Below are 12,300 nucleotides of genomic sequence, written 5' to 3' on the forward strand. Positions count from 1 at the left end.
GAATTCTTTAATATATTTTTATCATTTAATTTTTTAAAATCTTAACTTAACTTGTTCTATTTATGTAATAGACTTTTTAAAATATTTAATTAATTAAATTAATTAAATTTGAACTTAATTTTTTTCAACATTTAATAGAATGACTTATTTAAAATTTATAATTATATGAAATAATTTTATATAAAAATTATAATATAATATTATAATAAATAAATTGAATTTTTAGATAAATAAAATTTCAAATTAAAAATTTTAATTCTTAGAATTTGAAATTATTCTTATTATCTATTCTTTATGAAAGAGCAGCGTTTGTTAAAAAATTTTGTGTTACTATTATTTAATTTATCTTGTATATTATTTACATTTTTGTTTATTATATATTTAGTAATTTATTTATATAAATTAAATATATATTTTAAAAATAATAAAAAGTATATATCAATTTATTATAAATATTTAAAAATGATGAATTATTTTTTATAATTTATTTATATATAAATTTTACAACTTTTATAAATAACTTGATAATTATAAAGAAATTTAATAACTTATTAAAAGTTTTAATATAAAATAAGTCATTAAAAAGTTAATTGATTAAATGAAATTTTTTAAAATGTTAAATTAAATTTTAAAAAAAATTATAATAAATAATAAGTTAAATTTCAAATTTATTGAATAAATTAAATTTACTTATACAAAAATTAATTTAATTTAATTTAATTTTGTACTTATTTTCATTGAATTTCGTCATATCAAACTAAAATATAGTGAATTTAATTGAAACTTAAAATTTAAAGCTTAATTTTATATTTTACTGGACTGAGATACGACTTTACTGATTCTATATATTATATTCCTTACACACTTTAATTTTAACTATATTTTATTAATTTTATACTCAAACTATATATAATATTAAAAATAAGTTGAAAATAAGAAGAAATAAATAAATAATTCTCATCATTTATTTAGATGAATAGAAAGTGAGTAAAAAGATAAGTAAATTATAATACATAAATTATAATTATTAAAAAAAATAAAAAAAAATAAAATTTTAGATTTTATACTATAAAATTTTTAATTAATAAATAAATATTTTATATTATATAAAAGTTGTTTAATATTACCCATGTAGGACCCATTAAATATTTGGCATTAATCCTGCAAGAATTGAAGTCAATTTGTCGGTGCAGAGAGATAAATTTATCATGTGGGACCCATTACGTAATTTTCTCGTCTTTTACTGCAGACAAAACTAACCGAACTAAATAAAATATATTTTTATATAATATCTAAAAATAATTTATATTAAATATAATATTTTTTGAAAAATTATAAAAATATAGAATTTAAATATTATTATTAGCTATTTTAGTATAAATACAGAAAGTCAGAAATAAAAAGACCAAAAGAAATGATAAAGTCTTAACAATTATCAATAATAATTTTTAAAAAATATAAAAAATTAAAACTTATTAATAATTATTTTTAAAATGATAATAAAATATTAAAATTTACTAAAAAAATTTATTAACAAAAGTTGCCACTAATATTTTTTGAAAAAAATTAATATTTTTGTAATTCTACTAAAAAACTTATATTTGTGTAATTTTTTAAAAAAGTAGATACAACACTTTCAGCCGACTTGTCTTAATTTCATGTTAATATTTATAGGTTTAAATTTTAAAATTAGATCAATTTTTTTAGAATAAATTTGGAGTCATTTATATTTACCGAATTATTTCCATTGAATCCTATATTTTTTACATTTATATATTTAAAGTAATAATATTTTAAAAATAAGACTTTATACTTTATATTTGTACTGATATTATTAAAGCTGATATTAAAACGACTCATCTCGGATTGTAAATTAAATTAAAAATTTAATGTCCTAACTAAGCAATTTTAAAAAGAATTCATCTATATTAAATTTAGTCACATTAATATATTTATATATATATAATTTTTTTAAAAAAAATTAAACATGATAAGATATTTATCAAAGAATTTATATTTTCATAAAGTTTAAAAATATATATTACATTAATTTAATTTTACATCAAATAATTTTAAATTTATCTTAAATTTGACCTAAGATATGTTATTAGAATTTTTTATTTTAATGATTAATTTTAAAATTTAGTCATTTAAAAAATTATTAAAGAATATAAAAATAAGTATAACTTAAGCTTCATTTATATATATATATATATATATATATATATATAATTTTATATTTTATTAATTTTATAAATATTATTTTTCATTGAGCATTAGATATACAAAAAGCAGTTTTGTAGAAAAGATTATGCGGTGGGAGGATTATAAATAAAGACGGAGGAGTCCCTTCGTCACCCTCACCCTTTCAAGTACAGAGTATACTGAATGTGAAGTAGACCAAAAATCTGCAACAATACACCTTCACATTATGTCTGGCACTCGAAATACTCCTCCGATTCTCCCTCAGGAACTTATCACAGAAATTCTATTGTGGGTTCCGGTGAAGATTCTTATGCAATTAAGGTGCGTTTCCAAGTCTTGGAATTCTCTCATCATGGATCCTACTTTTGCGAAACTGCACCTTCAAAGATCCCCCAGCAACACCCACGTTCTGTTAACGTTTGAGCACATTGACCTCGAGAAGGATGAAGGCGAAACCTGTGCCCAACCCTGCTCCGTGCCCCGTTTACTCCAAAGCCCAGCTTCCACCATCAATGATGGTTGCTTCCGGTACGACGAAAAATACTTTGTCTTTGGGGTCTGCAATGGTTTGGTTTGTTTGCGTGATTCTTTGAATGGAGTAGATTTTAAAGAATACTGGATCCAGTTTTGGAACCCAGCCACAAGGTTTATGTCTCAAGTATCCCCGCGCTTACATCTCGATTTGTTCACTTATAAAACGGGACCGTTTTGTTCTGTCAAGTTTGGGTTAGGGTACGATGATTTGAGGGATATTTACAAGGTTGTGGTAGTGCTTTCGGATCCTAAAGCGAAGAAAAGGGAAATAAGGGTTCATTGCTTGGGTGACGATTGTTGGAGAGAGGTTTTAGCTTGCCCTACGTTTCCTATGCTAGGTCAAGTTGATGGTCAATTTTTGAATGGCACTCTTAATTGGTTAGCACTTCGCAAGCCGTGTGTTGAATATAGATGGGAATCTGTTACTGTTGATGAGTTGGCAATATTTTCGTATGACTTAAGGAATGAGACTTATGAATTTTTGTTGATGCCTGAAGCTCTTGATGAAACCCCTCTTGATGAGCCAGATTTTGCGGTTTTGAGGGGTTGCTTGTGTCTTTCTCATGATTATATGAAAACTCATGTTGTTGTTTGGCTAATGAGGGAGTTCGGAGTAACAAGTTCATGGACTCGATTGCTGAATGTTGGCTATGAGCAATTCCAAATTTTTAGCACTTTACCTCGTCCTCCCGTGCCTTTGTGTATATCTGAAAATGAGGATTTCGTCTTGCTGGCAAACTATGAATGTTTTGATATTGTTTTATATAATCGGAGAGAGAATCGAGTAGAGCTTACTGAAGTTCTCAACAGCAAATTTTGGTTGTTCTCCTATGATTATGTTCCAAGCCTGGTTTTGCCGTTTCGAAATCAAACTCCTCTGCAGTAGTTTATCTGAGTTTTATGTTAGATTATGAAAGGGGTTTCAGAACTTAGCCATTTCATGTGTGGGTAGGATAGAGAATGAAGTTAATTAGTGGTTACGTAGCTTGAATAATTTCTTGGATGATTCTATTACCTATGGCTGTAATGGATGGATATGTGAAAAAACCAATCTTAATGGACCTTAGTCAATGTTCTTTCTTCTTAATGAAATCCAAATTTATTTAATTGCATTTATTTTTATCTAGTGCTTTCTGCACTGTTCGCTTGTTTTACGGTTTAGTTTATATGGCTAAAGACAAAATGGATACCTTGATAATCACGCCACGCATCTCATTCAATGGAAAGGGGGAAAATTTGCCTTTGGTGAAATGGCCATTTGATCATCTCTATCCATAAAACTAATGAAGCCATATTTGTTTTTATTTACAAATTCACAGTTGAAAGATTCATGCATGCTAGTGTTTAGAAATTGGGACTCTTATCTTCTCAAATTAAGGAACTTGCTTCAGGCTTTCACTCACCCAAGGAGCTACCTTCCAGACATTAAGTGCACCAGAGCCTGGTTTTCATAAAAGGAGCCAACATCCCAATCCTCAGCTGCAGATGAAAGTGTCATTAAGGCAACTACAATTGATCTCATGCTTGGCCTAAGTTGAGGGTTTTCATGTGTACAAACTTTGGCAAGTTGAGACATCTACAAGTGAACAAAAAAATAGAATAAATCATTAGTTATCAATTTCCCATTTGATTCGCTAGAAATAAGACAAGAAATTACCTTAAACACCGAGTCAAGAGGGTAGTTATCACCAAATTTAGGGTCAACAAGCGTGCCAAGATTTTCTTTTGGGTCTGACAGACCGAAAACTTCTTCAAACTGCATTTTATCAAGCAAGCTATAATTGAGTAAAGAACCATAAGGGATAGATAGGAGTTACATCTAGTGTTGAGGGACCAGGAAAACAACCAAGGCAACTAGTCCTTTTGATTCATTCTCGGCTTCGTTTGTCTTGACAATAGCTTCCTTGCCTGATATGAGCTCATAAAGAACAACACCAAAAGCATATACATCTATTTTGGGGGAAACTTCACCATATTGCGCATATCTACACAAAACGATTCACTTGGTCAAAAATTTCGCGTTGTTCTCGAACCTCAACTAAATAAATCCATAAGCACTTGCTAGTTCTGCCAAAAGTGAGCTCACTAACTCGTCAAATCTCCATGACCAAGAGGCTGGGAGAAATGTAACTGCTATTCTAATTTCAGTTTCCTAGTAACAGCACTAGTTATAATTTAAAATTTTTAAATAATTAAGTCATACTTTCTATTCAAAATTTCGCTGAAGCTTTGTTGTGTGAAAAGATAACAATACAAATAGTAGCTCAGTTCTACCTTATTCTCCTCGCCTTTGGAGGAATTGAAAATTTTAGAAATGTTATGCAATAAACCAAGTGCATTAAAATATAACGTGAAGATCAACCACGAAAGATAGATAACAACAACAATAGTAGTAGACTAGTAGTATTAGCATGTGGAGTTTGGTGAAATTAAAAATGCCTTATTGAAGTTCCCCTAGATTTTTTTTTATTAACTTAACATTCACATGAAAGATAGGAAATGACAGAAAATAACTGTAGGTTCTACTCAAACATAGCATGAAACTCAGTAGAAAAATAAAGGATTAGCTTCTTACTCTGGAGGCATATAACCAAATGTACCCACAAGACGCGTTTGTAATGAAGAATTACCATATTCAGTCAATCTTGTTAGACCGAAATCAGCAACCTATAGGAAAAAGGTTAGACTCCCCAATCAACATTTATGGATGAAAAATCTGGGAATGATGTATTTGCAAACCTTTGCACGGAAGTTTTTGTCTATCAAAATGTTTGCTGATTTAATATCTCGATGAATATAGACAGGAACTGTATGTTCATGGATATATTCCAGTCCTCTTGCTGCATCCAGTGCAATTTGAACTCTAGCTGGCCATGGTAACGGATCCCTCCCTAGAAATCATCTATACTCAGTCTTGAAATCAAATACCAGGTTCTAAGAAGAAGTGCTTATAAATAAATTAATGGGAAAAAAAACCTGAGCTTCGCAAATGTTGACTTAAATTGCCGTTCTCAATATACTCATAAACCAAAAATAAGGAGCTCTCAACACAATATCCTATTAACCGCACCTGCATAGAATATGAATGCAAGGAATCATGTAGTAGAAATAAGTAATAATTCGCGTTTAATAATTTAGGTGAGCAGGTAACTCTTACACAACTAGCACAGAATGATTAATTGAGATTTTTTTATCCTTTTGTTTATGAAAGTTTTACTGGCTATTAGCCAAGTCCTACCGGAATCCACAACATCTAATAGTTAGAAGTTTAGCAAAAGGGGAAAAAATAGAACAACAAAGTAATGAAAACATCACACAATGAACACGACCATGCAAGAAAAGAATGAAAAATATCGTTTATATTAAACTATTTCATGAGTTTTTTTTCCCTTATTTGGTACATTGTACAAATTATTTAGCCACAAAATTGGAATAGTATCAGGGTAGGGAAAATGTCATACCAAGTTCAAGTGATGGACATGTGTCAGAACCTTAAGTTCAGCAAGGAATTCATTTGATGCTTGCATATCCATTTTCTTAATTGCAACTTTCTGAAAAGGAAAAACAAGGAAAAAAAAGTCAAGTGCTAGTAATAACTTGACTTTTCCATTTCCTGCAATAGATCTGTTTCAGACCAGTTGTGATCAGAATTCGATGAAATAGGATCTAATACAATAGATAAGTACTTTTCTTAAGCTTAAAGAAAATAATTTGTAGTGCAGGACCATGGTATGCATATTTAGTAGTGAACTAAAGCCCCTAAAATGTTCAAAAAATTTCTTCTTGTTTTCAAATAAGATCAATTGACTTATGATGAAGTTGAGTGTGGGTCGCAACTGGCATTAGGCAGATGAATGTACATTATGCTAGTTGCATGAAACTTTCAGCTCAAGAATTTCGGTTCTTGTCACATTGATTTGAATTGTATCTCAACCAAAAAGTAAAACCACAAGACATGATAGGAAGCATTCAGGAATAATATCTTTCCGCAACAATAATGGATTTACCTTATAATTGGAATTGGGAAATAATTACTCATGCTTGGTGGTATAAATATTTCTTATTTCTCATAATTTGAAAAAGTTATAAAGAGTAGGACAAACCTCATCTCTAAGATCAGCGTAGTAAACAGATCCAAAGCCACCTTTACCAATTATATTAGACACACTAAAGCCATTAGTAGCTTTGGCTAACTCCTCAAAAGAAAACTCCACAGACTTGTCCACTGTAATACCTGTTAACCTAGAAGAAGCAACAACAGAAGATTCTGATGCCTTATCATTGCTTCCACAACCTAAATCCATGGAACAGATAAGACTTATAGTTTCACATTTTATTTGAAAAAATATGGAGTCTAGAATTAATATTACAAGTAATAAATAAGCAATCAAAAGCCAAAATATGGCAAACACAGCAGCTACTAAATCATGCTATTTCCTTGGAAGAACAGTTTGCAGCTAATCATCATCATAATTAATAAAATAAGAAAGAAACGTTTTTGAATCTTATGTATACACGTTTTCAAAGAGAAAGAAATAAATGAGTAAAGCATTAAAACAGAAAGACATAGCAATACCATGCTGGAGTTGACTATACTGATCTTCAGATGCTCCTGTGACAGGGAGAAGGGATATCTCAGCCACTTTCTTTCTTCTGTATAGTCCAACATACAGAGTAAGTGCCAAAAGTAACAAGATCCCAACAGCTCCGCCAACAACTATGCCAGCAATGGCTCCACTAGACATTCCTATTTAAATTTGTATAACATGTCAGCATCTCATTGCAATATAACCCACCATGATTTGTCTTGAGAGCTTCACGCGTGTATAAACAAGATAAACGCTAGTAACACACTCTTTTGAAAACATGCTTCAACACACTTATTGTGATATGTCTATTTTTTAAAAAGTCAAAAAGAATTTTTAAAAAGTGATCAATTTTGAAGACAAGTGTGCGTTTTGACTTTTCATAAAATAAACCAATCGCAAAAATATGCTGAAAAGTATGTTCAAAAAATGTATTGTTAACATTTCTTCTGTAAACATTTATGAAGTAGCAGTTTGATCAATGTCCACATCACCTGATCTGCAAAAGGGTACAAAAAACAAGCATAAATGATGGGGTTAGACAGCTTAAAGAAAATAATCTTAGTAAATGTCAAGGCTCAAAGCAATTTGGCCAACATGCGATGTAAACATAATATGAATTACAGCTTACCCCAGCTGAAGTGGTGGAAACTTTCCATGTTCATCTGCAAAATAGGATTTAAAAGTATTAGATATCAGAAAATAAAACTGTATCAACTTCAACTCCAAACAAACATGAGAGGCGCTAAATTCATCAATGCAGTCTCTTTCTCCTACAAATGCAGTTGTAAAAAATTTGGAATCTCAAGTGATAAGTGGCCACAAATGTAATTTCTAATTTTTTCCCAAGTAAAGTTGCATTTTTTTTCAATAATTTACTAAATTTCTCATACACTTACTCAATTATTTAAATCGAGTTATAATTCATTTGAAAATTATTATCCCAATTCGTTTACTGATTTGAAAAAAGAAAAGAGAAAAAAAGAAAAGAGCTAATATTATTTCCAATTGGGAAAGGACACAGTGACCCAAAACAATAATTTCTCTCGTTTGTTTTACAATTAGCTACTCTTTTTTTTTCATGTTCATTTAGATACTCTGCTACACTTGCTTTGGGATAGCCCAGTTTGATGCAAATGATGATCTCTCTTGACTTTGGGCGTTTTTTGGAGCTTAACTTACGGTACGGTTTCTTCCCTGTTACTTATATCTAAATAAAATCATAAGTATACAAATTTTTGTATGTTTAGTTTCTTATAACATATACTGTTGTATCATTAAATATATTCTTGTCAACATTATATTACTAAATTTGGCAACGACAAAGGAACGCTTAATAAGGAAGAAATGGAAAACGTTTCAACTTCCCTACCTGTATAGTCTATCAAAGTTAAAGTCTTATTATTTGTACATTGACATCAAGTTTCTTTACATAAGACTACTCTGTCATAATTAATAATGATATTGACCCACAAAAATTATACATGCTTCTAATTTGGAATTTTATCTTTACACACACAGAAAATCAACTAAAAGACAATCATGTGGCAATTTTTATTGCACGGCTGACCTATCTCTACTTGTTTTCATTCAATGAAAGTATCTTAAAAAATAATAATCAGAATTTTACGGTATCTATCAAATATTGGTCATTGGTCTTGGTATTGATCAACAAAATAATCATAAGAAAATGACTATATATGAACAAAGTGTGATCTGTGTTATTTTGTTTGATAGCCAGATGACTAATCGTCTTTAATAAAATATAAAAGAAAATCCGCTTTTTTTATTGCTGTGTTCTGTCAAGATTGATGTTTCCAAACATGGACGGAATATACCGAATCTATTCTTTTATTTAACTGTAAAATATCAGTACTCAACAAGTATATGAGAAGCAGCTATGAACGAGGAGGTACCGTGTTGACTGTAGAGTGCTGACCGGGCTATCGAGATAGCAAAATGTGATTATGAAACTGTTCTAACGAGATATGGAAAGTGTAAACAAAAAAGTTTTATCGATATTTAATTTTATCAAAACAAAATTGTGCATGATAAATACAAAATTTTGGAAGAAAGAATAAAATGAAAACAAAATCACTTAAAAATGCTAAGAATATGTGTTTTTGCATTTTAAAATGAGTTTTCTCTTTTAATTAAAAAAAACTTTTTTAAAAAATACAAACAAACATAGTGAGTCACTCGTTTGGATGTGTTTTTCAAAGTGTTTTGCTCAATTTTGGTTATCAATGGCGAATGGGGCAACGTATATTATGACAGGGCATAATCAAACGAACCAACGTTGCACTTTGTACCCCATATATATTCTTTAATGTTGAAAAACAAATCTGATTTAGGGATTTGCTTTAAAGCATATGGTGCATTTATTCAATGATTGCTCACATTTTAATAATTTTATATTTCATCTGGTTTGAGAAAGCAAATAAAAAGAAAGAAAGAAAGAAATATTAAAGAATTTTAATAATTTTTTTTCGTTTGATATAATAGAAATATAAAATCATTGACAAAAAAAAATGATATTTTCTTCGATCGATAATTATGCCCCTGAAAAAGATATAAACATCATAACGTAATTTTAATATTAATTTTTATTTTATTTATTCTTTTGTATAATACTTGATCGAATGATATAAATTATTTAATATAGATAATATAATATCATTTCATTGAATAATATAAACAATTTTTAATTTATAAAACATAAAAGCAATGAACTCCTTTTGACACAGAGAAAATGTATGGATCCTTCTAATGTCCTAAGTGTACTACTAAGAATTAAAAATAATAATTTTTATTAAAATTTATATTAGATTACACTGAAAATTTTGAAAGTAGACGTACTTTTTTTTTTCCAAAAAATTAATTTTAGTTTCTTAAATATTATCCTAACGATACTGGTTAATATTTAACAAATTGTATTTATAAACTATTTGAAAGAGGCTTATGAATAATTTATAAAAAAATATTACATAATTTAATAGTTAAATTGATACATTCTATAAAAATTTATTTAATGAAAAAATATTTTAATTTGATATTTAATGTAAACAAATTTTAACTCATACAAGATAAATTAAACTATACTAGTGTAAATTACATTAATTTTTATATTATTTAATCGTTTGTATATACAATTTTATTCTGAAATCAATCATTAAATTAAAAATTTATCATATATATCATCTTTAAAAAATTTAATATTATCTCATTTATATACGTTAAAATTAATATGATATATACTTTAAAAATATATAAAAATATATTTCATTTAATCGTATTTATATAACTGTTTAATTTTAAAAAAATTGACATGAAGAATATATAATTCAAACCGAATAGTTAAATTAAAAAAATTACTTAACATAAAATTATTAAAAATTAGTTTAACTTAAGTTGGTGTAATTTTTTTCTACCCCTCTCTGTGTGTCTCGAATAAATTATTGGGTAAATAATTAATAAGAGAACAAACAATGGGCAACTTTTTAAAGATAATGATGTGCAGCTTTTGCATTAATAAGTGTATTATTTGGTCAATAGAAAACAATTAATTACTAACTATTTTAAAGATAATTAATTACTAACTTAATTAAACAAGCATCGTAAACAAACAAAAGACAACCTCGCGTAATTAGTAAAAAAAAAAAACAAAATATTATATCTCACAATTGCAGAGTGCATAAATATATTGGGGTTACCTACCTTTGGCCGGCACAAACACGAGTCCATAGCCAGCACTGAAATCTGAGGTTGGATTGTACCTTAGCAGAAGCTCCGCCGGCAGACCGGATTCCGCCGCCACCCCCTGCAAGTTCTCACCCACCCGAAGTGGGTACGTCATGAACAGCCCGTAATCCTTAGACACGTGCCGGTCTCCGCAGGAGCAATTGATTGTGACATTGATGTTGACGTTGTCTGGTATCTGATGAGGTTGGTATCGGTTCACCTTACTCACCCAATCCTCCGTCGTGAGGTTGGAGAAATCAACATCGGCAATGAGTCCGTAGTTGTCACCATGGTGGGTTGTGTACGAGAAAGTGTGGCCCAAAAACTCACTGTTTAAACAGTCACACGAAAAGGGCACGTTGATCCGCGTTCGGCTTTGAATCACGTCTGGATTTTGAACACTTGGGTTGTACTTCAAAATTTCCGACGTGGGCTTCCCAAAGAGCTTGCTAATGTAAGTGAGGTTGGTGCCTTCCCATATATAATAGGAAGCTAGAGCAAGGTTGCAACCTGACCAGCATCTACCTTGGGTTCTCGTAATTATCAACAAAACAAAGAGAAGAAAAACATGTATAAGGGGATATGGTTTTTGGTGTGTGTTTGTGGCCATTTTGTGCTTTAGGGGATGGAGGAGGAATATAGTGAGCTTATTGTTAATTGGAGCTCATTAATTGGCATAAGAGGTTTAGGAATTCGGTTTATTTTATATGCACCTCTGTTTTATATTACCAGTATTGACGTCAAAGTGGTGATCTATGTATTGTGTTGAACGATTCTTCTTGTCATTGTAGATTATTTGTGTTGGTATTTTTCTATATTTCTTTTGAATCATTGCCGTAGTTCAAATTTTAAAATTAGGAGATCGCGTATGGAATGCGACTTCCGAGCTTCACCTGAAAAGGGAACGGAGAGCGACTCCAAATGGGCGAATATTAGAATTCTAAAGGTTATAATTCATGTGAAGTAAAAATTAAAGAATTATGTCACTTTGTAATCAAATGGTACAAACTTTTAATTTTTATTTAATAATATTTTTTATTTTAAGTTTTTTAATGAGAAAATTTTTATAAATTTGTGTAAACTTGTATTTTAAAATTCTTTTATTTGTTATCTAAACCCTAAAAGATAAACAGCTAATAATAATAAAATTTTATTAGAAAAAAATATTTATTATATTTTTATAAATTTAATATAATAAATGTGTACTTTTTTAATAAAAAATTTTTATCTGTAG

At 29.1% G+C, this 12,300-nt stretch overlaps 2 protein-coding genes across 2 annotated transcripts; one reads left to right on the forward strand and one right to left on the reverse strand.

Moving 5' to 3' along the window:
• The first annotated feature begins 2,313 nt into the window (after positions 1-2,313).
• On the forward strand, positions 2,314-3,836 carry LOC113853215 (F-box/kelch-repeat protein At3g23880-like). Its single transcript, XM_027483712.1, has one exon. The coding sequence runs from the start codon at positions 2,432-2,434 to the stop codon at positions 3,623-3,625; it is 1,194 nt and encodes a 397-aa protein (XP_027339513.1). The 5' UTR covers positions 2,314-2,431; the 3' UTR covers positions 3,626-3,836.
• A 314-nt stretch (positions 3,837-4,150) lies between these two features.
• LOC113852178 (chitin elicitor receptor kinase 1-like) lies at positions 4,151-11,676 on the reverse strand. The gene is given in 11 exon segments (XM_027482419.1): positions 4,151-4,315; positions 4,397-4,495; positions 4,586-4,724; positions 5,315-5,406; positions 5,479-5,630; positions 5,716-5,809; positions 6,201-6,290; positions 6,843-7,033; positions 7,316-7,515; positions 7,957-7,990; positions 11,043-11,676. Coding segments are annotated over 11 exon segments (1,890 nt in total).
• Between the last annotated feature and the right edge of the window lie 624 nt (positions 11,677-12,300).

The sequence above is a fragment of the Abrus precatorius genome, unplaced genomic scaffold (assembly GCF_003935025.1).
Source record: "Abrus precatorius isolate BTA unplaced genomic scaffold, Abrus_2018 Scaffold10, whole genome shotgun sequence".
Taxonomy (NCBI): Eukaryota; Viridiplantae; Streptophyta; class Magnoliopsida; order Fabales; family Fabaceae; genus Abrus; species Abrus precatorius.